The 27,911-nt window shown below is 31.2% G+C and overlaps 1 protein-coding gene across 2 annotated transcripts; it reads left to right on the top strand.

Moving 5' to 3' along the window:
- Window position 1: 1 nt before the first annotated feature.
- On the top strand, window positions 2-23,169 carry MS3_00001724 (uncharacterized protein; the record flags this gene model as incomplete). 2 transcript variants are annotated; one of them, XM_035729628.2, is made up of 7 exons in its annotated part: window positions 2-575; window positions 10,625-12,100; window positions 14,296-14,436; window positions 14,494-14,596; window positions 17,809-17,880; window positions 19,776-19,931; window positions 22,305-22,623. In XM_035729628.2, exons 1-7 carry the CDS (start codon window positions 134-136, stop codon window positions 22,621-22,623), a joined length of 2,709 nt encoding a protein of 902 aa, XP_035586437.1. In that variant the 5' UTR covers window positions 2-133. The 2 variants fall into 2 exon arrangements, with proteins under 2 accessions (XP_035586437.1, XP_051074634.1); XM_051209201.1 differs by having other exon boundaries at window positions 14,296-14,596; window positions 22,305-23,169.
- Between the last annotated feature and the right edge of the window lie 4,742 nt (window positions 23,170-27,911).

Genomic DNA, 27,911 nt, shown 5'->3' with positions numbered 1-27,911 from the left:
TCGGAAGCAAATAAAACAAGAACTTGTATGGATAAATGATTAAGACTTTAGTGTAATGCACATTTTATAATTATCAACAGAATCATGTTTCAGTAACATTAAATTTACTATTTCATTTATAAACTTCTCGAGAATGACGACACCTGTCATGTCAGAGAATATTAATTATCTTCAAGAAGCCTCCATGAAGTATTTAGAAGAAATGATACGCCTCAAAAATAATGATTTGATCAATAACAGTGTCAATAATAATGTTGTTCCGTGTGAAAGTGTCACATATACCAATGTATGTGAATTATCTGATTATCAAAGAAGCTATTTCACAAATCTATCTTTATATTTACAAAATACCAATGAAAATCTTACTCATACTGATAACAGCTCTGTTTGTAGGAGTGATCATATAAATCGAGAACTTCGGATTAATTCACCGAAGAGTTGTAATAATAATAATAATAATAATAATAATAATGACTCTAACAACTATATATTTAACCCACAAACTATTAATCATAAAACGTATGATCATCAGATTTCGTACAATCGACTAAACCAAGATACGAATAAACGACTGGGTATGTTGTAACAATTCTTTATTATAATTTAATATTATTATCGTTATAAATATCGTTACTAGTGTCATGAAACTTGTAAGAATGATTGTATTTTAAATCACATATTTACAACTTTCACTTAGGTATATATCGAAACTTTTCTGTTAATTCAAGCTCTGTGTAACTTCAAACTATCATGCCTACTCCTAGAGTGTTAGATTTCATGGTGTTACTATCTATATAGAGGCGGCCTGCTTGAATATCTGGGCTACCCGTTCTAGGAATCTGGATAATTCAACAAGTTAACGTTTTGCTTGTTTGTTTTAACACAGCATTATGTCTATTAGTCTCATAACCTATTCAGGTGCGTTTGTGAGAAGTTTATGACATTTTGCTGTACAAGTTACAAAAGAACCTGATCAGACATCGTGGTTGCTGGCTATATTCATTGAGAAAAATATACATTATTCAAATGTTGATTCCTGAACTGCTAACATTTAACTGGCGACTACTCAATATTTATCGCAGGGATGGATAAAAAGAAATAAGAAAAGTAAACCTGTTGAAATAATTTGTACTAAGAATTCTATATTGTACCAAAAATATAATATTGGATAAAACCAATAATAACAATAATCTCCACAAGATAAATTTGGAATTTACTAGTTCAATTCATTTGACTTAAAATCATCAACTTACCGGCTTAAATTCCTGCTTCACTGAATTCATTTCTCGAAAACAGGTAGTAAGATTAATTTTCACATAATCTATCCTTATTACAAATATATGGTAAATGAGTTATATCAGTATACACTCCAAGAAATTATAACTTACAACTTTGTATATTAATGGAAACTAACAAGAATTTATAAATAGTGTATTAATGGTTTTTTATTATTCAACTACAATCAATGCTAAACTCTTTCAATGTTATTCTATCATACTTCGTATATTGTTAAATGAAGTCGATATGTAGAATACTTGAATGTAACTATCATTAGGGGATGATACCAGTCGGAGTTTAAAACTAACTAAAGTTATATATATGTATCTAATTCGCTATACTGGTTAAAAGCGCATTTATGATTCAGTGATCAAACAGTTAACGCTCAGGATCGAATTCTAGTTTGAATAGCAAAATTATATAAATGACACCGACACAGGGAATATGATTACAAGTTAGCCATTAACACTGTTGGATACCGGCTGGCACAGTAGTTTAGAGGTTAAGCGTCCGCTCCCAAGGCCTATAGGTCCTGGGTTTGAATCGCGGGGCGAGATTATGGGTGCGCACTGTTGAGGAGTTTCACAATAGGACTAAGCGGTCGTCGAGTGCTTCCAAGTTTTCCATGGTGGTCTAGCTTCAATCGACTCATGAATTTAACTATTAAATTATTACAATCTCCACAAAACCCTCTTCTGATATAAATATTAATTAAAGGAAATTTATTAGATATAAACTTGATAATAAAGCGAATATCATAAGTATATACGTTTCAAAAATTTTATGCATTGAATACAATTGGAAAATACAATCAAAATTTTAAATACAATGAAATAATTATTTAAAATATTATACATCCGATATACGATTTTAATTATTCTTGAAAGATTTTTATGCAAGTGAGTGTGTGTATTTAGTATATTTATGTAGTCATTAATAGTGAAATCCATGAACCTCAATTCTTATTTGGAACCCGTCCGCTAGGTATACCTAAATCACAGTGTTGATGTTCATAATGAAACTTTAACGCATTATCTGTAGTTTAAAGCCCTGAAGTATTATCTACTTAGTTACTAAATTCAAATACCACTAAATTTTTTCAGAGATCAATTTATTAATTCACTTGGTGGTTATCAGGGCTCAGTAGCTAAGTGAATAATGCGATGGCGTTTGAAGCGAATGGTACTGGGTTCCAGTCCCAGAGTGGACATCAACTCTGGGATGAAGGTACATCCAGCTGACGAAACGCGCATCCTTGATTTCACTGTTATCCACTATTGTTCGTAAAACTGTTGTATTTGCTATTATTCAAGACTAAAGTATGATTATTTCCTGTTGGTATTTGTGGTTACTAAGCGACTTCCTTCAGTATTGCTTTTTAGTCATTAGCTCTTGCAAATTTACGCTTTTTAATTGAGAAGTAGATCAGTTTCAACAACATAAAACTTTGAAAATGCTGTATATAATTTATTTGTAATGTGTAAATAATTTAGTAATTAAATCATTTTTGAGACTTATTCTGACATTCAAATGAAAAATATCGGATTATGAAACTTCACGAGTCATTTTAATACAAATTCCGTAGTAGCCTCGTTTCATACACTGCTGTTAAACATATAAATAACTTGTTGAAAAATGTGCACTTTGTTTAGATTTGTTTAAAATATGAATAATAACATGTTTCTTTCCTGATTTAATTGTTACGCTATTACATCTGTCTAACTGCCTTTTCTGATTGCATGAGATTTTTTGTTCTGATAATATTTGTACTTTTACTCTTAGCTTCATACTGTCTGAAGATAGTAATTCTAGATAAATCCAAAAGAGTGATTACTTATACCAGTAAATTTATATTTATCCAAAATGAAATGACCATAAATTATATTACTAACCTTGATAGTATCTGATATGAGATTATTAAAGGTATTCGATAGAAAGTCTTGAACATAGTTTGATCAAAATATTGTAAATTTGATCGATAAGGTCTTATTATTGTTGGGAGAAAAAATACAATGTAGCTCATTTACTAGTGACCGATTAGTGTGTACACATTTAATTAAATTATACTTAAATTTAAAGCTAATATTGAGCGATCAAAAATTACTTTCTTTAGGAAATACCCAAACAATTCAATGTTAATTACGTTTTGTATAGTTAAGGTAAATAATGATTTATGTTTGTGATCACACAGTTTATTATTCTGAGATTGCTTTCTCAAAAGTCTTGTCTTTTTCCGATGAATAACACGAAATGTTTCCGAGCAATTAAAGATAACTTGGTGTACTTGCATTCATGGAGAAATTATTGCATGAGGTTCAATGATACTTTTGGTCTGTGCTAATGAAAATAGATGGAGATGGGGTTCGAACTTACAACCTTGTGGTTCATAGACGAATCTTTTAACATGAATAAACGCTCACTCATTAATGCTCATAAATCTTGAACCTACTTTGCAGTCTATTTATCATTCACTTCTATCATTTTTTTAATAAAAGCTAGTCATCCAAGGTTAAGGAAAATGTAAGAAGTATTCAATAATTTATTTTCAGAAAAAATAAGTTTGTTAGAATGGCTGTGTTTCACTTTAAACTGAACACTTAATAACGATGTGACCAAATAAAAGGGAAAACTTTATATTCTTTTATGTAATTTGTGAATTTTGTTCCTAATAATGGTTTTTAGTTTGATTAACTTTTATAGACTAGATCATTTAGAATAGTCTTGGTTAGTCATTTGGACTTTGTCTTATGATAGTAATCACACTGTGGTTTAAAAAATCAAGGATATCCCAGGATTCTAGCCAACGGTGGTCGTTGAGTTAATATTTCCCAACTACTAACTTCTAAATTTAATATCCTGAAGTCTTATTGAACGTCTTTTGTTTTTTTCTTTGTGTTGACTAGTTTAAGAGTGGGACACTTCCTCACCGAGGAAATTACTGAAGAAACTTGTAATGTAGTAAAGTATTGAAATTAAGATATGATTACGGAATACTGATTAGATCGCTAATTACTTTCAGTGTGATTTTATCCTTTTTGAAGTGGCAGATAAACACTAATAAAAAGTTGCAGACAAGGGAAAAATAACTATCCAGTTCTTTCTTTAGTTTCAAAAGATAATCAACTACTACCTGTTCATTATGTCATTTAATGATTAACCCTTGTTCATACAATATATCAGCTCGGATTTAATTTAGCACTTTACATTTACTCATAGACATAACTAAAAGGTTACGAAGATCATGGATCAATTGAAGTTAAGTATTAACACCATTAGGTGCCAGCTCAGTGTTCGCGCGCGAGAGTAAGGGTCTCGGGTTGGAGTCTCACGTTCATGATCGTGGACGTGCACTACTAATGAGTCCCATACTAGGACGAAACGGCCGTCTAGTGCTCTGAGGTTTTCAGTGGTGGTCTAGCTTGGATAGACTGGTGGATTTAACTGTTAAAATACTTCAATCACAAATCCTACACTAATTAAACTATTTGAATGAAAATTTTAACCATCATTGTACTCGGGGACCATCGCATTTTGTTGTTACCAATCCTCGTAGACTCCAAACTTCACTTCAGATTTCTAGTCATGAGTCTGACCATTAAGTCAAATAAAAGGTTTTCATTCATAAATAATTAATTTTGAAACCTGTCATTGATATGCAACTAAAATCTTATGTAGCGTTTAATCCAAGATTTTCAGTTCACAAGATGTTAATGATAATTCCAAATCAGAGAATCAGTCTGTATTCTAAACTTCAATTAATATACGTATATCCAACACTATTTTCGTGATGACTAGTGTTTATTAGATCTCAGTAGATTATTTTCCCAAAATATCTATTACGTAATTTGTTATCAAAACTGCTTTGTCCTCTTTTTTTCCTCTATTTATGATGTTATAGTACATCATATTTTAAAATACACATATTTAGCTGAATAGAGCTCAACATAAAAAAAGAAAAGAAAAATCATTTATATTGAATAGGTTCTCAAATAGTTTTATTTTCATGATCAGAACTCACTTCTGTGTTCTGTGACTATAAGGGATATAATAAATCCATCCATCCCTTCATACATACATACATACATACATAAATACATTCACACATCATACATACATTCACGAAGATAAAAAAAAATGTAATCTTCTTTCATACCTGTTAAATAGAACTCAGTATAAATAACCTTAGAAAATAATTGTACATTTTCAAGTTAGAAAAGTATTTCGGTGATTTATATTAAGTTTAATTAAAACAAAATTTTAATTCATCAAAAGAAAAGTGAGTTCTCATCAGTTCGTATTTTATTTTTAAATAAAAAATATTTTTTTTCAAAATGATATGATTAAGGTAATCTAGATTGAATGATTATTTTCATTACCACTAATTGATCTTCATTGGTAAGATGTTATAATGAATAGTGAATTGGACAATTATCTTATCCCAGTCTGGTATTCATCATCAGGATGTAGTTTTAAAGAACTGAAGTAATAGTATATCAATTGTTCTGACTTAAATAGAAAGGTTCTTTATTATTCATTCAGTTCATATGAATGTATTACTTACTTGCCTACTTACTTACTTACTTACTTACTTACTTACTTACTTACTTACTTACTTACTTACTTACTTACTTACTTACTTACTTACTTACTTACTTACTTACTTACTTACTTACTTACTTACTTACTTACTTACTTACTTACGCCTGTTACTCCCAATGGAGCATAGGCCGCCGACCAGCATTCTCCAACCCACTCTATCCTGGGCCTTCTTTTCTAGTTCCATCCAATTCTTGTTCATTTTCCTCATGTTTATCTCCATTTCCCGGCGATATGAATGTATAGCACTTATTATTTCTACTCACCAAATGTTTATGATTAAGGAATTCGAATTTAAATAGTCTAGATGAAAATAATATCATAAATTACTGATATAAATAACCAACATTTCATACTTATTGATAGATATTTTGTTTTTTGAAATATTTTATTAATTGAAGCTGAATCTAACTAGATTTATTTATTGAGATCATGGACCGATTGATATTAGACCACCATTGGAAACCTGTAAGCACTGGATGGCCGTTTCGTCCTACTGCGGGATTGCTCAACAGTGCGCACCCATGATCCCACCTCGCGAGATTCAATCCTAGGAACAATTGGACTAACGAACGAACGCTTAATCTCTAGACCACTGAGCTGACTGGCATCCAATGGTGCTAATGTCTAACCTCAACCGATCCACGGAATTGTGCGACTATCTTCCATTGTACTGAGGATGATACCTGTCTCTACCCACGAATGGTCATCTAGCATCAATCAGTTCATGATCTCAATCAAAAACTCAATAATCCCCACAACCCCATATTGATAGGTTTATTTATTTTTGTCCATTTCCCACTTTTTATGCTTCTGCATTTTACTGACATGATTGATTAATAGTATCTTAAGTAACTTGAATTTATGGATATAGAACTTAAGGAGAACCTAATACAGAGAATTTCCTTCATTTATGTATCTATATTTTAGTTGTAAAATGGTGATCGGACTGTGAAGTTCAAAATTTCTCCAACATACAAATAATGTTTTTATGACCGTTGAATATGGAATTTTCCTACTGATAAAACCTGTTTGAAGTATGATGGTCAATCTCAACAAACAGAAAACTCTGGACTTACGATTTGTGATAAATGACACTCGTTTATGAGCCGTATCTACAACCTTGGAGTAATTGATTCAATCATCAGTGGAATTCACACTTATGTCATGTAGTGTCAACCAAACCGAGTACTGGTGAACTATTCAAATAGATGACTAGCTACCCGATCCCCTTTTTGATTTCTTTGGAAGATTTGATTTATTTAGCATGATATTCGTATCAGAATTAGCATTGACTAGTGTCGATATTAAAAATCTGAATATTGCTGACTTGATACCCTCTGATTAGGAAGTAATTTAGGGACTATTAAATTGAAAATGTTAGTTTTAGCAAAATTTGTTTTAAGGACTATAATCGGACAATTGTGGCTATTATATTGGTTGAGTTGTAATTTCCAGCCTTTGATAGGTTTACATTTAGCCTGAACGTACTTGGTGTACTGGAGGAGTGTGATAAAACCTAGAAAGGAAAAGAACAAGAGCAAAAGTAAGCCGATAACTCAGTAAGTACTTACATTTAATAGTGAAAGCAATTAGCAATAATACAATTGTGAGATTAAGGCAGTCCGATGTCGAAACTGTAGGTTGATAGAGTAAGGTTTCAAATGTTTTACAGGGTAAATACTTACATTCGAAGTAGATAGTTGTTTACGTGATTAATCTCTATAAGAGCCACAAATTGTTTATATAATAAATACTTTTTTTCATAAATAACTTCTCCTCATTATGATGATTAATTAGGTCTGTTGTATGTCTGTATCCACATATTAGTAGTCATTAAGCTTAATCGAGAAATCCATCATTTGTGTCTTTAATAGTGTGTTACTTGTCAGCACTGTAATTATTTATGGACTTGTGCATCATAGCAACTAGATATCGTCATTTCACTAGGCTGCGACTAGCACATATATATGTCAACTCTTTGATTGATTTCCTTCCGATCAACCCACATAAGTCTAACACTTAGAAAAGATAATACTGATGATAGTGACCATAAAAATAATGGTGATTAATGCTGACTTCAGTAAATTACTGTTCGACCTTGAGAATTTCACAACTGATTGTCCCTAAAAGAAATAGTCGTAGATACTTGATTTCACTTAGATATTGTAAACGATTCAATAACATAGAGAGACGAAAAAACACACGTGGACATTCTTAGTCAGAAATTGGTTTTCGAAAAGATGTCTGATTAAACTGATAAAATGTTTACAATCAGGATTTTTAAACTATTTACTTTAATGGATTAGTAACTTTCCTTCTACCAATTTACTGGCATCTTTACGAATAGGTAAACAAATATGAGAATGTGTATGTATGTGTATGCAAATGTTTTCAGTTGTCTTGATCATAACTAAGAGAATTGAAGATGAAGTTGTTTCTAAAAGATTTTGCATAACATTTTTCTGCCTATAAAATATCCCATATTGACAAAATGAAACAGGAAATAATACTTATAAGTAAATAAATTCTGGAATGAAATGAGGTTAAGGAGGAAAGGAAATTAAACGGGCTGTTTTTTGTTGCCATAGGAGTTTTCTTTAACAATAGTGAAGAAATTTTCTTTACACATAAACTACATATTAACGATGGCTATGGGAGGGGAATATTACGAATTAATTAAAGTGAAAAGTATTGTCCACTGGATATCATCTCAGCTCTCATCGACAGGTCTAAAAGATCTAGGTTCAATCTCTGATACCTGTAGATTCCTGGAGTTGTATAGTAAAACAAAACCGTTGTTTTATGTTGCACGGTTATGAGTAATTTTCTGACGAATATCACCACATGATAATGATTACCTTAAAAAGATATTTATTAATATGCAATAGTTATTCATCAGTTAGAATGGATCATGTTTGAACTGTATTTAGAATCAACTATATTTGCAAAAGTGAATCACTGTATTCTTGATTCTGTAACTTAAATGGTATTATGAAACTTTTCAGATCCAGAGTTCGATTCCATATGGAATCACGATTGAAAAGTTCCAAACTAAGATAAACCAACTTTCCATTAACACAAGTACAAATAGCACACTAAGTCACGGAACATCAGAAATATTTATTAATAACGCAAGTTTGTCATATGGCTATAAGTTGAATATATTTGAAATTCCAAACAAATCTAATCAATTTTATAGTTAAAATAATTCAGGACCAAGAATCTATCTGCTTATTGGAGATGTTGTGGACTCTGAGTTGGGTAGATTGGTTATGAAGTTTTTATTTTGTTTTACTAAACTACGTCATCGCCACACTTTTTTAAAAGAGAAATAAATTATTATAATCTTATCACGATTAATGAACAACCTGTTCTGTCGACCTGGAATTTAGTTGATTGTTAACCATAATTATATGACCAAATTCTCGGTCATCAGAACAAATTGTTAACTAATTGTGACAATATTCTCAATAATGCATTTCTTTTTAAAGAGTGTGGGTGATAACTTTGCTCAGAAAAACAATAAAAGCTTCATCACTAATCCATCCAGCTCAAAGATCACAACATCTTTAACATCTGAGCTACGAATATTCTGTCATTTCAAAATATACATACTTTAGTTTCTTATTGAATCTGTTTGTATTATTTATCTGTACACTTTATTAGTAGTGAAATAGTTTATCTACATTCTGTTAACTAAATACAAATCTATCAGTAGTTATATATATATATATATATATATATATATATATATATATATATATATATATATATATATATATATATATATATATATAAGATAAACGGATTAACTCCTTATTTATTTGTAGTTAGAGCTTTTTCATAAAGTTTGATAAGTTTGAAATAGTATTCATCTTCTACTGACAATAACTGATTGAATATTTAATTCTAAACATATGTGGTTACATCACTGGGGTATTTCAATTAAAACAATCTGTTTTAAAAAATAAATTTGTCTACCATAAAATTACTGCTGAGGATAGGAATTGGTATTAGTAATAATTCTGAAGACGATTTGAATAATGATGATCAGTAGTTTGGTTTCTTTGTCAACATTCATACAATAATTTATGCTATCGTTGGTTTAATGACAAATAATACTACTTAATGACCGAATATAACCCAAACCCATATACTCGGAACCAATAAGAATTTGTAAGAGTGATATGAAGTAATGACTAGAAAGATTAAGGACGAGAGCTTTATCCTGTAAACAGTTACTTCTCTAAACCATTCATGATAAAGGGGTTCATATGTCTCTTTCGTGAAAGTGAAGAACATCTTTTAGCCTAGAAGGCGGTTTCGGAAGATGTTATGTGCTTTGAAATAAATGGCTTAGATCTTTCGAAGTATATCCTGATGTCTATAAAGACAAGAAACTTAACGACTTTACTATGCAGCCAAAAACACACGACACTTCCAAAATGCCTATACTGAGCCATAAATATTTACTGTTATCTCAAAAGTATCTGAGCTTAACACATCTTTTGATGTTCAAAAGAAAGAGAACTTCTTTAAAAACAAAGCTTTCACAAGGAAACAACTGTTTTCTACACGAATAAACAATCCAGCCAAAAGAGTACAACACCTAAAAAGTTTCTCTAGTTCCTTTATTGTGAAGTAGTAAATATCATTATCTTTTCACTTTTCCTGTTTATCGTAGTAAGTATTTTAATTTACCGTTGTCTTTTATTATTTCCTTCTCTACATTTAAAATTATTGTTAGATATATCTAAGGAACTAACCAGAAATTTTGATCAATGCTGTACAGATAGTCATTTCAATCAAACCCAGCCAAATCAATCAGCTTATGGAAATTTCTGTGTACAATTACAACAGTATTTATTATTATTATGTGAATGGCTTAAACGTACATCTATTGGTACTGGTCCTACAAATATGACATCAACTGTTACTACTGCTGTCGCTAATAATACTACTACTAATTCAACTTATAACTTTAACATTAATAATAAAGACAGAATGAACTGCACGTACAACTGGATGCCTTCCGCCACATTATCCCCATGTTCCTCTTGTTCAACAGTATCCCCTAACAGTATGACACAGTTATCGGATACAAAGAATAATCATTCATCGAATAATATGTCTAATATTTCCACATATTCGTCACCAGTAAAACATTCAGCATTCTCTTCTTTTACTTCATGTACTAGTTCATGTGTCTGCAGTGCTTCCTCGTCTTTATCATCATCTTTCCTTACAACAACACCTTCATCATTGAGAACTTCAAATGATTATATAAATACATCTCTAATTAATACCAGAAATCGAGCAAATATAACAAATTCCATTCAAAATATATCAACTAACCCTTCAGAAAACAATCATTTATCCAATCACATTGATCATATTGAACCAACATTGTTTAAAACGATAATGAACAATATGGAAGATGAAATTACAAACTGTAAACATCAATATCAACCAGATCAGTATACAAAATTAACAGATAATTTTGCTGAAAAAATGTACCAGAATATTTTATTTTATTACTACTATTATATAAATTATAATCATTGGAAGGATAAGAACATCACTAATATTTCTAATGTTAATATTATTAATAATCATAATAGCTATATGATCCCAACAGAGTTTACTGTAATGGCAAATGAAAAACAAAGTGATTTACATAAAATAAATAATAAACTTCCTAGTTCAAATGATATAAGTAATAATAATTATTCTAATAATACTATTAACCACGATTATGATAGTAGTTATAGTGATTATACACAGAAAATAATGTTAAATTATAAAAAATTATTCGATCAATATTCGAATGAAAGAATCAATTCAAATATATTGACAGAAAGCACTATGACACCGACAACAATCTCAGCACCTAATATACCTGTGATAATTAATAATCTAACAATTAACAATAAATCAATTACTTCAATTAATAATAGTAATGAAAATGATCTTGATCATGTTCATGATGATGTTGATAATTATCATTTATTAAATTGTCAATTAAATCAATTAGTTCATTCATTTACATGTAATTTACAGAAATTAGCAATGACAAACCCTAGTAAAAGTGATCAGTGTTCCATGAATCCACAAAATACTACACATTCATATAATCTTAATCATATTCAACAATATAAACAACATTTAACTACAGGCAAACGATGTTATAAAACTAATCGTGAGAATACAAGATTACGAAAAGGTAAGTCAATGAAATAAGAAAAATTCCATATGTGAATCACATAAGCTTAGTGGATGAAATTTAAGGCGAGATTATAATTTATGGACTAACCAACCGGACTTATGATAGAAGGTCTTGGATATTTTTGTGTAAAATTTATCCACTCATATGGCTAAATACCATTTCGGCATTATAACTGATGTCAGTTCGTGATGAAAACATTGAATATAATTTCTAACCCCAACGTTCAACTGTGAATCTAAATTCCTTGCACTAATTTATAATCCTCAATCAACATTAGCAATTTGGTGTACATTTTGATGGTCGTTTTAGCGTTGCTCAAAGATCGTCCATAAATTATAGTCTCACCAAATTTAGTTTTATGGATTCAATTATAAGCTATATTTTTTGTGAGTAAATTACAAGTAATATTAAACTATAGAAACTGAGGTTGATGGTTAGGAGCTATCTGTGAGTTTGTGATTCATAATAAGTTGAAAACCAACCCTTACAAATAATAACAATAAATGTTATTTAATAATTATATGCTGACTTGGTAACAATTAGAAAAACATCCTTAATGAATTAGTGATATTAATTAATTACTGAGATAGCTGATTAGGTGAAACATGATATAATCCAAACTGTGAATATATTTGGCGAAATTGAGATCTAGTTCTAAGCATAAAATAAAATTTAAACTTTTATAAACCTGTTTATAAATAACAATTAATTTCTTCACAGGACGAAAGATAAGCTTTTGTTACATTAATGATTGTTAATTAACTTGAGATTTGAATCCAAGGTTTACCGACAGTAACCTCAATAAGATCTATCATTTCAAAGAAATACTGTTCTCGTTTATAGTAGCTACGTGATGAATTTCCACAAGTTCCAATGAAAAAACTACGATGCATACAATTATTTAAGTTGGTGATGAGATAGAAACTTATATAAAACAATGAATAATGATTAACGTAAGATGAAAACATACAGTTAGATTTCAACTCAATAACCTAATTGCTTTAATTTGTATATTGACGAGACTATAATTTATGGACGAATCAATCAGATATACGATAACGGGTCTTGGATTTCATTTGGCTAAATATCCTTTTGTTATTTTAGCTGATGTCAGTCCGAGATGAGAAACCTAAATCTAATTCCCAATCCTAACCGTCAAATGCAAATCATAATATGGATCCCTCATAGTGCTTTGTAGCCTTCATCTAGTCTTAATTAGTAGGTAGACATCCTCAACATCACTTCGGTGTCACTCAAAGATCGTCTATAAATTATGGGACTCATCAGGAGTGGTTAAAGACTCACTAATTTTCAGTTTGGATGATAAGTTAATGATTGAATCCCAATGTTTTAAAATGTACTCACTTTTCACGGTGTTCGAACAAGTAGAATTACTAACTATTCTTTTTGTTTATAAATACTTATCTCGTCCTTTCCAGCAGATTTGTTAAGTTGTCATTAAGAGGCATAGTAAACTCCAAGGTCTCTGGCAATAGGTGGTTGCCACAACATTAAGTGACCAAATTACTTGTAGAGTGCAAATCAGTATCAGATTATGAACTTCGACCAGTTTTGACTACTGTTGTTCACAAAAGACATATCCTAGATATACATGTCCAGTATTAATGTTAACAAAAAGAAAGTTCCGCTTGAAAAATAACTTAACAAAGTGTTTTTGAGGTAACACAACAGTCCATGAACTATAGATGCGGTGTTTGGTTGGAAGGTCTGAAATTATAATATACGTTTCATATTATACAAAAGAAATAGTACTTAGTCATTAATTAGTATTGAGATAGTAACCCACTGAAGACAATGGTGGATGTGTCGCTCAATTTCGTGGATTAGTTTAAGTTAGACATTAACACCATTGGATGCCGGTCGCCTCAGTGGTCTGGAGGTTAACCGTCTGTGTGCGAGACCGATAGATCCTGGATTGGAATCTCGCGAGGCGGGATCGTGGATGCGCACTGCTGAGGAGTCCCACAATAGGACGGAATGGCCATCCAGTGCTTTCAGGTTTTCTATGGTTGTCTCGCTTCAATCGACTCATGATCTTAACTATTAAAATTACTATAATATCCACAAAAACCCCTGCTGATATGAATATTTATTTTTATCAATTATTTTTTTAATACAGGAGTCAATATTTATATTTCTAAATTATAATTCATTATTTTTATTTATTATAGATAAACGTTTCGACTTTAAACATTTAGCTCAATCATGTATTGATTATGAAGTAAATGATATTCACTTATCAAATTCATCGTCAATGTATCAAACAGAACTTTCTCGAGAGAAACAACTGAAAAGTCAATTTTTTGACGATAGTACTACTGACACTAATAATAATAATAATAATAATAATAATAATAATCAACATTTAGTCAGGACAGAAAATAATCCAATTAAACCCATAGAGAGAAAACAGTTCAAAGAGGATAAAGATGGTCATGTCGTCGAAGTACATTTGAAAACTGCGAATTCAAGGTATTCAAAAATAAAACTACTTGTATTTCTTTTAATAAATTAATTTATTTTATTATAAATTCTGAAACATAAAAATGTAACTTTTACTAATTTTAAATATAAAGTATTATGTCTGTTTCAAGAAAATTTATTAAAAATCTCATCTTTGTTGTATCGTTTAGTCTGTGATAGGTTTAAATGTAACTTTCTGTTATCCTTGCCACTGTTATGTTTGCGGAATCCGTAAATAAAGTGAGCTTGATACTGAGTCCAAAGATCCAACGTTGCATAATGAGACTGGTGATAAGGATTTTTCGACTCCCAAAGTGAATCAAAATAATGTATAGACCACATGATTTATTTATAGTCGTAATTGTATAATTTAAATTGAGTAGTATTTAACATCAGTCAATTGGCAACTTGCTATGTGAATGCATATGTAATACCATACAACTATACAACTAAGCATCTATCATCAACAAATATAACTCATTGACTAAGTCATATAATTACTCTTTCCCAAGATGTAATTACCCTCTTACAGACGATTTGGAAAAATCAATTTAATATATCATTCACACTCCATTTGATTACATCATTGTTTTTCATACATCAACAGCAAACCAATGACCCTACTAGGAATCGAATTCAGCACCTTCACGTCTCGGTCTGTAAAAAAATACTATGAATAATTGTTTTATTACAATTACATATTTATGTAACTGACTTTCAGTTATAATTTCAGTTTGAGACGGCTTAATAATATTCAGCCGCTCAAATAAAAGTAGACATGTCGGTTGAATATCGATCGCTATCAACAGTTTTTCGATCAAAGTATGTTCAAATAAAAATGTCTTACATAGTAGACATGATAACTGAAAACAATAACAACTTAAACATATTGTCTTCAAGTTTAAACAATTTACATGATTTTTTTTGGAGTACAGCTTGAAATTTACTATCTTTATTTTTTTTATAAAATCGACTGGGACCATTGAATATTGAAATTAATCATGCTATTTTCCAAAAGAAGATTTCATTAGATTCGTAATATACTACTACTAATGCTAATCATAACAGTAAATTTTTTTCTAATATCAGTTCAATTACACTTTTAATTAAATTGTTAGATTATTTCATCATAGATACTATTGATTTCAATTCACTATTACAACTTGCTTCACCAATAACGAAAGTATAAATATCATCTTGAATCTATAATCTCTTGTATATTCATGTGCATTTTATGTGTGTTATATTTTCAGGTGCGTACACTTAATATTTATCCATCTATTTATTTACATTTATACACTTGTGTTTGCACATGTCTGTCTACATGAATTATCTAGGGATTAGAAGCATTTTAGATTTGCGCATTCATGTACCCGAATAATTCTTAATATAAACACAGTTTATTTATATTTTGTACAGAAGGGTTGGTACTTTTATTTCAAAACGAAAAAAAACAAAGTTTTTAAATACAATGTAACAATTTTTTTTAAGAAAAAATAATAAATCTTAACCTAAATTCTATCTGTACAATTTATAGGAACCTTTATTGTTTTGTTATTTTTGTATTGTAAATTATGCGCAATAAACCGACTTACTGACCATCCATATAATAGTTACTAATTAAAAGTTTCACTCACTGATCAGGAAGTGGGGTGATTTTTTTTCGAAAAATATTTTTTTTTTAAATAGAAAAAAGTTGCTATGATTTTATCAATCAACCGATTATCTCTAATGGATCGTTTGATTGACTAACGAGTATCAAGCTAGTACTAACGGTACATGTACTTATCTGTGTATGTGTATGTGTATATGTACATATGAGTGTATATATATATATATATATATATATATAGAGAGAGAGAGAGAGAGAGATGCATACAAATCTGTAAAAAGTCAACAATTCGATAGGATTTATTCGATAAACTTTACCGAAATCTGCAATTTATGCCAAAAAATATTTACTATCATATATTAAATAAATTCATATTAAAGACACGTATACCCATAATGAAATTTTAATTAGACTTACAAACAAACAAAAAAGCCAGAGAGATAATCATTTATAAAATGATAAGTTTAAATTCCATTTAGTAATTAATATAGATTCAATTAGATTTAAACAAGCCACATTTAGTTTATTGAATGTCACTTTTCTCTTATGTAATGAGTACGTATTCAGTAAAATCTGTGTTATCATCAGATTAAATTTACAGTATACAGACTTTAGTTATTTGTGTTTGTGTGTGTGTTCTTTCTTCGTGACTAATACTCTGAACTACTCGTGTTATACGCTTTTCCAGATACACTACGAATATATCAAAATATATTGGCTTCTGAGTGCAATGTCACCATGGTAACACTAGATTATCACATATAACACAAACTACTGTGATAAATTTTTTGAGAGGAATAAATTCTTTCTAATTTTTACCGAACGTGTTAAATCACTAATATTTTACATTCTGTAAACATTCAAAACTGAATGTGTTGGTATTTCTCTAATTGTATAAAAGTTTAAAATTGATTAATAATCACATAATTTTTTAGGAGGTGGTTAGCTGAATAAACTTAAATGATTGATTATCTAAGAAGATATCAAAATAATGAGTTTAGTTGATAAGATACCTTTGACTTAGACATTTGGACTATTGACCCAATACTCTATACATTAAGCTACCAAACTCATCTTCGAGTAACATTTCTATACATACGACCAGAGTTATTAGTTTAGTCATATGACAGTCAGATAAATTACTCAATAGTATGAGCCACATAATTCACTTTAACGGAATACTGTGAACTGGTAATATGAAGATAAAGAATGTTCAATCTAATCATTCATACTATTGTTTTCAACAAAGTATATTTATTACTAGATTAAGGTAACGTTTTTTGTATTATTAAAATCTCGTGATTTCACGATATTTTCGAACATATCCGTACAGAATAAATAGATTGTCAACATTATCTGGTCGATCCGTAAGGTATGAACAAGTAAATAACAATTTCTTAACTTTATACTAAAAATAACAATCAATATATACTAGATATACTTTGATTCAATTTATCTAAACTTATTTCCTTATAATCAGTATAAAATGATATCTGTACTACTTATGCTATTTTAGTAATATTCTTTGTTAACATATGAACGTATATTGTCTATTTAATCAAATGTTGATTAAATACTCTTGTTGTTGTTGATTATTTCACTTGGATAGATTACGTGTAAATTATGGTCGATTAATTAATGCGAAAGAAGATAAATCAAATCATAGTGGAACACGTCGAAGGTAATTGTTTTGAAAAGATGTTTGTATATCTCTGTTTGTTCATATACATGGAGGCGAACGATTAGACAGATAATTATGGTGATCAGAGTGGACTATTTGTACTCTTGTTTAATACAGTTTTTAAGTTTACTTATATTTTAATGAGGCAATGATTTCATCTGAAATGAAAATAAAAGCTTTACGAATAAATCATTGAAATCAATGGAATCAATATCACTGGGAATTTAACATTAACTACTATTTTCCTTGATCCTGTCAGGATTACAATATTTCAACCGTACATGATCTGTACCATGACGAAATAAAATTTTAGTTAATTTCATTCATTATTCTAGATTAGTAAATCAACATGTAAAGTATTTAATTTTCAACTACTCTATTGTATATTCCATCATCATTCCACTTTGATTTGAACAGCCAGATATTATTAATATTTCACCATGTTATTAATTTTTACTTATATACTTCAACGATTACTATGTATAACTCGGTAAACATATTTATTAGTGCTGAGAAAATTACAAATAAACATATCAACTCTTTGTGTATTAATATTTCTTTCATGGGAATTGTTGAATACATTTTGAAAGTATTAGGATTGACATACTATTGGAATTCTGACAAAGGCTACAAGTTACAACAGAACGGATCGTTTCAGTTCTATAACAACATATAAATTATCAAATAACAGTATCAATTAATTCTTTATTAACAATATCTTGATTGGGTTGTTTGTGCTGAAGAGAGAGAGAATAATTAGTTGTGTGGTATAATTGTTACATGATTTTTGATGAGACCATAAACCGATCAATATTAAACTACCATCGCAAACCTGGAAACACTGAACGGTCATCTTCTTCTAGTGTGGGACTCCTCAGCAGTACACGTTCACGATCCTGCACACGAAACTCGAACCCAGGACCTCCAGTCTTGCGCGTGAACACTTAACCTCTAGATCACTGAACAGGAATCCAACGATGTGTACAATGCTTCATTCAAAACCTAAAGTACATGGAAACGATTGCATCACATCCCACTGTGTTTACTACTTTAAATGTGTGTGTGGTCACACATACATAGGGAGGAGTAATCGTGATCTCAACATTAGGGTGAGTGAACATGTATCCAAATGGCTTCAGAAACAAATACAATCAAGTGACCCAATAAGAGCAGAGGATAAACATCCATCATCCTCTATTGCTAAACGTATAATTGAAACAGGTCACAGGATTGATCTAATCTCAGCTTTCGTAGTGTTGTATAAAAGTGTAAAAGGGCGTATACTAAGGTTTATTGAAGCCTTAGCCATACGAAAATTCAAACCCCCTATGTGTGTTCAAAAACAGTTTGTTCTTACCTTAAACCTACCCTGGTAATATTGGCTTATTATCCAGAGCGATTAGGTTTCAAATTGTGTTCACATTATTATTATTATTATTATTATTATTACTCTTATCATTATCCTTATCTCCTCTTACCCCGTTTCCTGTCTAGTTGACCTTTTATTTTTATGTATAAATGCTCTTAACAAGTATATGTGTGAGCAGATTGTTCGAAATGTATTGCGCTAATATATCACATAGTTCTGATAATCTCTGTCTTCTAATATCATTATCGAAATTTATCAAAGGGACTAATTGTTTTAAATTATAATAAGAATAAATAATTATGAATATGAATGACGAAAAATGTACAATTTCATTTGTGATCAATGAAATTAAGTAAATATGGAAATGGAACTCTATGACAACTTATACCTTATAAATATATTGAGTAAATTTCAAGTATAACGTTCCCTTATTTGTCTATTAAAAAAATGATTTCATTTCAATTGTAAATAAATAATTTTTATTAAGTAATATATCTTTATTGCGTGTTGTTTATTCTACTTATAGAGTGCGTAAACAATATATTTGTAAATTCTGTTTACGTCAGTTTACCAAATCGTATAATTTATTAATTCATGAACGTACACATACAAATGAAAGACCATTTCCTTGTGATGTTTGCGGTAAAGCATTTCGTAGACAAGACCATTTAAGAGATCATAGGTAAGTTAGCTAATCTGTTTGTTTTTCTTTCTAAAATAAAAATCTTAATTCCACATTTTAAAATAATGATAAATGTTTGTTGCATAAATGGACTGTGTTTATTAATGTCATATGTTCTTAGTCATACTGACATAACAATATCTTGTTGGGATATGTTGTTTAATATAAAAGTTTTTAAAACAGTGTTTTCTTTTGACAAATTCTAAGTAGCTATTAGCAGAGGAAAAATGTTTTAAGATAAATACACTTTATAGTTTTCTCTGTGATTCTAATATAACTAGGAAACAGTACGTTCGATGATGGAGAAGATTTGTAACTCAAGTGGATGATTTTGGTGGAGTTTCGTTCTCTGAGCTAGGCAGTTAGATTGTGGCTAGCGTTTAGTGTACTTCAAAATTCTGAGTATGTTCTAGACAATATCTATACAAAATATAGAATCATACTCTTTGAGCTGAATTCGTCTATCCAGTTGTTTAATTAAATAAAAACTATGGCAGATGATAATAATGATATTAATAAATTTAAATAGGTGCACCTTTAGTTGTATATAACAAGCTGAATATCAATATAATATAAATCACTATGAGATACTAGGAGACCAAATATTCCAATCCAAACAAGCGTCAGTTCCATAACTTTCCGAAAGTATAGTTTAATAGGATTCGTTGAGAAAGAGAGAACAAGAAAGTTTTCACAATATATGCCGTTTCAATGATATTTTTCAACCTAAAATTTCTGTTATCAAGTCAGTAACTTCATAGGACATCAAATCATCTATATTTGATAATCACTTGAAATATTTCTGTTGATATCACAATAATACGAATTTATTGACTCCGATAGATATGTATTCATAATTCCTATTATATACTTTAATAAAACGGTTTTTTGTTTAAAAATGTGTAGACTTCAATTATATTATTTTCTACTGTCAGAAACACACAGATCTAGGGGAAATTGTCAACAACTAGTTTTCAGCTAATAGGTCATAAGTACGAATCACTATTTCCTTGTTTCCGTTTGGTAAACCAAGTCGTATCACCAATCTTCATACAAAATACACTCTTCCTATAGCTAAGTACAAAACACCTGCACATATTAAGCATGTGAACTTGCATTTTCGTAGGAAAAAAATGTAATATGTTGGCCAAATGATCTGGTCACTTAATTGAAGTAGAATTTATTAGGAAATTTCACTTATAAATACGTTGTAGATGTAAGATAATTTGTTCATACCTGTTCATAAGGTTGGTTGTTTTACAAGGTTAAATCTAAATAGTTCTAAGAATACTAAATGCTACATTCATGTAGAACGATTATCTTCTGTAATTCGTAAAATACAAATGGTATTTTTCTACTAGACAGTGATGAATATTCAGTAATATTTTTGTTATTCGAACGTAATTTTCACCAAGATTTGATATCAGTTGAAAAAAGTTGCTTACAACTAGAAAATATTGAAAGTCAGTTTTATCTAGATCCTATAATACTGTAGTGAGTGAGAACACAAGTGGGGACAATCGAATGTATTTGAACACAAAATTACAGAACATCTTAGTAACATCTGAGAACCATACAGTAAATAACTCATTTGAAAAATGTCAATCAGTTGTCTCAAACTTCACTGTTCCTTCATTTTCATAGCAATCATTCACTGTTCTCGTTCTCTTTCTTTCGATCTTGTTAACCTTCTGTTGCCAGATATTTCACTTTTGATTGATGATACATACTATTTATATCTATCGACATCAGTAGCACACATCACAATACTCTGTATTATTTACATATAATTATATAGTTAAAATATTCCTAATTTGACAAAATACATATTTAACTACTGTTCATCGACCACATATATGTTCAGTAAATGATAAGTTTATGATGTTGAACTTGAGTTTTATTATAGAATCCCGTATTATTGTAAATAAAGTAATAAATGAAGCTACATCTAAGTTTATTTCAACTGAGTATATTTCATACTAATTAAATTAATTAGAAAGACTTCATAATGTCTTGGAAATTTAAACTTTTATTCATCGATATAAATCATGAATTGATGGATAGTTGTTTACTTTGTATTCTAATATTGATAACAGTTTACATGTATGATATCTGAATCTTTGTACTTTAATCATATTCAATATTTAAGGAAACTAGAATTATACTCTTAGACAATCAATGTTACTATGATTATAGAAACCAGGATTGAGTGTCAACAGTACTTATTACCTAATTAAATTATTATTTAATTCCTTAAGAAGAGAGTGGAATGGTTTAAGAGATGATGATTATTGCTCAACATTCATTTAATTTATTTATATATCATATCTTATTCCTTATTTCGAATTTCTTTTCTTTTTTACATATTCATAGATTTACACATAGTTCAAAGAAACCATTTTTATGTGAAATATGCGGTAAAGGATTTTGTCAATCACGTACTTTAGCATTACATCGTACAACACATCAATTAAATCAAAATGATGGTAATTTAATTACTCAAACTAATAACTTTCCTAATAATAAAATGAGTATTTCAAATTACAAATCTAAAAGTGACTACAGTCACCAACATCATTCTGTTTTCTCAACATCACCAGGAGCAGTAGCAGAGACAGTAGAAAAAACAACAACAACAACAACATTAGGGACACCAACCAATATCTCAGAACTAATCAAACATAAATTCTAAAATCAATATTAAAACAGAATATTTTCATAGATAAGAAAAAAAATAGTGAAATTGTTCAGAAGATATAACACAATTGGAAAGAAAAAGCATCTAGACAAAATGATATTCTTTAACATATGTAGACATACTTCGAGCATACATTTAAACAAACTTATTTACTAAATAAATGAGTTGAAATACAGAAAAGAATTAATAAGTAGTATTTATAATAATAATAATAATAATAACAAAAGTATAACTTCAGAGATAACTACTGAATAAATAAGACACATGATATTTTTAAGATAACTTCTTTTTCTCCACTTCTCTCTATTTTTTTCTCTACTTCCTGTTTAAAAACTTTTGTAATCAACAAGTACACTTTGTTGGTTACGATCATCATGATCATGATCATCATCATTATCATCATCATCATCTTAGTTTGATCATTACTAATAATCAGACAGCTTCTTTTTGTTTAAAAAATAAATAAGAATATGTATTTATTTCTATCTTGTACACACACAATTCGTTCAATTTGAAGATATTTGCCTTCTAAAAACTATGTGAATTGTATATTAATTTTCGTTTAATATAAATATAAACTTATTTAATTGTGTTGTTAATATTATGTAATGAATGACTTGTATCTGAAGTTTGTGTTGATGATATTGTTCAGAAGAACGATAAAAGTCCCATGACCAAACCATCCAGCTCACAGAACAAAACTTCATCAAAAAATGAATGAGAATATATGCGAGAAGAATTAATTGTACATTCTCTGTTTTATTAATCATTTAGTGGAATAATTGATATCATTGTTAGTATAAGCATATTTAGATGATAGTGATAATTATAATAATAATTATTATCATTAAGAGATTATACTCTGGATTCGACCCCAGGGCCTTCGGTCTCGCGCGCGAACGCTTAACCAACTGGATCCCGCGAGCGGGATCGTGGATGCGCACTGCTGAGGAGTCCCACAATAGGACGAAACGGCCGTCCAGTGCTTCCAGTTTTTCACTTGTGATGGTCTAACATCAATCGGTTCATGATCTCAATCATAAAATTTAATAGTTGCAAGGGTTAGGTCAAGTTGTGAAAGAAGTGCTTACATTTCTGTCATATTTCTTTTTACAATATCAACAACTTGTTTGTTTGTTTTTCTAGAAAAAAAAACACTTGTTTTCATAGTCATTACAGAAATTCTCCTTATTATTCGGTTGATTTCATTTACGAAATATATTGATTAGTAAACTAGAGACAGAAAACTTGTTGATTAGTTGGATGTGTAGTAGAAAAGAAAAATAAAAAGTCCAACTTCACTTTTATCAATTTATTTATTTATTGTAACATAGAAAATTAACTAATTTAACCAATAATATTTGTGAAAATATTTCTATTGTCTTAAAATGCCACTGTATACAATTTGTAGAATGTCTATCAAAACATTCATTCATACAACACCATTTTCTCACCTCAGTAACACATACATAACCATATGAATATAATTGACAAATTTATTGCATGCATAATTATGACGCCCATGACAACAGTGATAAGAGTGATGAAGTTGATGGAAATAAAGATGATGATGTTTATAGCTACTATAATAAATCATTTTCTGTATTTCTAGTATAACATCATTGAGCCTGTTGATATACCTGTGTACATGTGTATTTGGATGGTTGTGTTAGTGACCACTGAATGCAAAATAACACTTTCCTATTAAAAGAAATAAATACTAGAAAAAGTAGAGAAAACAAAACAATTGTCAAAATCTGAATTCTTCGAACAGCTGTGATCATATCACAACTATAATACGATGACAGAAAAAAAAGAATAAATTTCATGGGAATTCAAAATGAGTAAAGAAAGAATTTTAAAAAGACCTATACATGTATTTATATGTGCCATAAATCGAGAGAATATGAGTGAATGAGAATAAGAAGGGGAAGGAATGAAGGCAGAAGAAACTGTTATTTAAAAAAAGGAGGAACCAGTGACAATCAAGTTATGTCAATAATTTAATGATTAATGATTTCGTTAAAATAACTCCATATATGCGCTCCTTTATATAAAAGTTTACCCTTTATCAATGCATGTACAAATGTTCTCCCTAAAAAGGACATCTCACAAATGTAGTGTATGAAGAAAGGTGATGAGTGTATACATGAAATGTATAATTTCTGTTTGTTAAATAAAGAATACCACACAAAGGTGTGAACTGATTAGTTGCATATATATATATATATATATATATATATATATATATATATATATATACTTCAGATTCCTATTTCTTTCTGTACATAGCACATAGTTTAGGTGTCAATTATAAGATAAATATATGTAGTCTGGAAAAACTGCTGTTGTTTTATTTCGTTTATTGAAATGAAACTGAAAGACAGAAGAAAATCTGTAAAAATAAGTCATTTTATAATTTTGAAATATTTCATTGTAAACAGTTAATTATTCGTTTAAAGATCCCGGTCATATTCAAAGACTAGTATATGAACGAAGAATATTCTTTTCGATAAATTCTCTTCAGGTTCGACAATTATATGTCCAAATTAATAATCCGAAAAAATGCCCAAACAAAATACAATAAAATTATTAATGTTAACATGACTCATAGAGTGTTAACGTGAATCTGCATATACGTTAAGATTCATGATCAGAATAAATATGGGTCATTATTATTATTCGTATTATTGGCTAAACATCATTATTAATCTCCCCTACACATGATTCATTCACTTCGCATTCATCCCTCCGTATTACGTCTTACTTATTTGATCGAATTGTAATTGCACTATTATTTCTCTCTCACCCTATTTGACTCATATTTATTTTGATCATGGATCTTAGAATGTCACTTAACATATATGTAGGTTCAAGTTAACATTCGATATGAGTCATAGCCACATTAACAATTTAATTCTATGTTGTTTGACAATCCTAAATTCACATGCTTTAACTTTAATTGATTATTATCAGAATGTGTTTTGTGGAGATTTTTAGAAATTTTCACAGATTGAACTCATGAGTCAGTTGAAGCTAGACCACCATTGAAAACCTGGAAGCACTGGACGGCCGTTTCGTCCTAGTATGGGACTCCTCAGCAGTGCGCATCCACGACCCCGCACCACCCGGGGCTCGAACCCAGGACCTACTGGCTTCGCGCGCGAGCACTTAACCATTAGACCACTGAGCCGGCATCCAACGGTGTTAATGTCTAACTTCAACCAATCCACGAAGTTGCGCTACCGTACACCATTGTCTTCAGTGAGTTCCTATCTCACAACAGACCTGGTTGAACTCCACTGGTAACGACTTCTCACTAGAACTCCAGAAGTGTCTCCTGAAGTCAGTCACTAGTGAGCAGGTGATTGTTATTATCAGAATGTGTTTTGTGGAGATTTTTAGAAATTTTCACAGATTGAACTCATGAGTCAGTTGAAGCTAGACCACCATTGAAAACCTGGAAGCACTGGACGGCCGTTTCGTCCTAGTATGGGACTCCTCAGCAGTGCGCATCCACGACCCCGCAACACCCGGGGCTCGAACCCAGGACCTACTGGCTTCGCGCGCGAGCACTTAACCATTAGACCACTGAGCCGGCATCCAACGGTGTTAATGTCTAACTTCAACCAATCCACGAAGTTGCGCTACCGTACACCATTGTCTTCAGTGAGTTCCTATCTCACAACAGACCTGGTTGAACTCCACTGGTAACGACTTCTCACTAGAACTCCAGAAGTGTCTCCTGAAGTCAGTCACTAGTGAGCAGGTGATTGTTATTATCAGAATGTGTTTTGTGGAGATTTTTAGAAATTTTCACAGATTGAACTCATGAGTCAGTTGAAGCTAGACCACCATTGAAAACCTGGAAGCACTGGACGGCCGTTTCGTCCTAGTATGGGACTCCTCAGCAGTGCGCATCCACGACCCCGCACCACCCGGGGCTCGAACCCAGGACCTACTGGCTTCGCGCGCGAGCACTTAACCATTAGACCACTGAGCCGGCATCCAACGGTGTTAATGTCTAACTTCAACCAATCCACGAAGTTGCGCTACCGTACACCATTGTCTTCAGTGAGTTCCTATCTCACAACAGACCTGGTTGAACTCCACTGGTAACGACTTCTCACTAGAACTCCAGAAGTGTCTCCTGAAGTCAGTCACTAGTGAGCAGGTGATTGTTATTATCAGAATGTGTTTTGTGGAGATTTTTAGAAATTTTCACAGATTGAACTCATGAGTCAGTTGAAGCTAGACCACCATTGAAAACCTGGAAGCACTGGACGGCCGTTTCGTCCTAGTATGGGACTCCTCAGCAGTGCGCATCCACGACCCCGCACCACCCGGGGCTCGAACCCAGGACCTACTGGCTTCGCGCGCGAGCACTTAACCATTAGACCACTGAGCCGGCATCCAACGGTGTTAATGTCTAACTTCAACCAATCCACGAAGTTGCGCTACCGTACACCATTGTCTTCAGTGAGTTCCTATCTCACAACAGACCTGGTTGAACTCCACTGGTAACGACTTCTCACTAGAACTCCAGAAGTGTCTCCTGAAGTCAGTCACTAGTGAGCAGGTGATTGTTATTATCAGAATGTGTTTTGTGGAGATTTTTAGAAATTTTCACAGATTGAACTCATGAGTCAGTTGAAGCTAGACCACCATTGAAAACCTGGAAGCACTGGACGGCCGTTTCGTCCTAGTATGGGACTCCTCAGCAGTGCGCATCCACGACCCCGCACCACCCGGGGCTCGAACCCAGGACCTACTGGCTTCGCGCGCGAGCACTTAACCATTAGACCACTGAGCCGGCATCCAACGGTGTTAATGTCTAACTTCAACCAATCCACGAAGTTGCGCTACCGTACACCATTGTCTTCAGTGAGTTCCTATCTCACAACAGACCTGGTTGAACTCCACTGGTAACGACTTCTCACTAGAACTCCAGAAGTGTCTCCTGAAGTCAGTCACTAGTGAGCAGGTGATTGTTATTATCAGAATGTGTTTTGTGGAGATTTTTAGAAATTTTCACAGATTGAACTCATGAGTCAGTTGAAGCTAGACCACCATTGAAAACCTGGAAGCACTGGACGGCCGTTTCGTCCTAGTATGGGACTCCTCAGCAGTGCGCATCCACGACCCCGCACCACCCGGGGCTCGAACCCAGGACCTACTGGCTTCGCGCGCGAGCACTTAACCATTAGACCACTGAGCCGGCATCCAACGGTGTTAATGTCTAACTTCAACCAATCCACGAAGTTGCGCTACCGTACACCATT

Source organism: Schistosoma haematobium, chromosome 1 (assembly GCF_000699445.3).
Source record: "Schistosoma haematobium chromosome 1, whole genome shotgun sequence".
NCBI lineage: Eukaryota > Metazoa > Platyhelminthes > Trematoda > Strigeidida > Schistosomatidae > Schistosoma > Schistosoma haematobium.
This window is presented reverse-complemented; position numbering and strand designations above follow the sequence as displayed.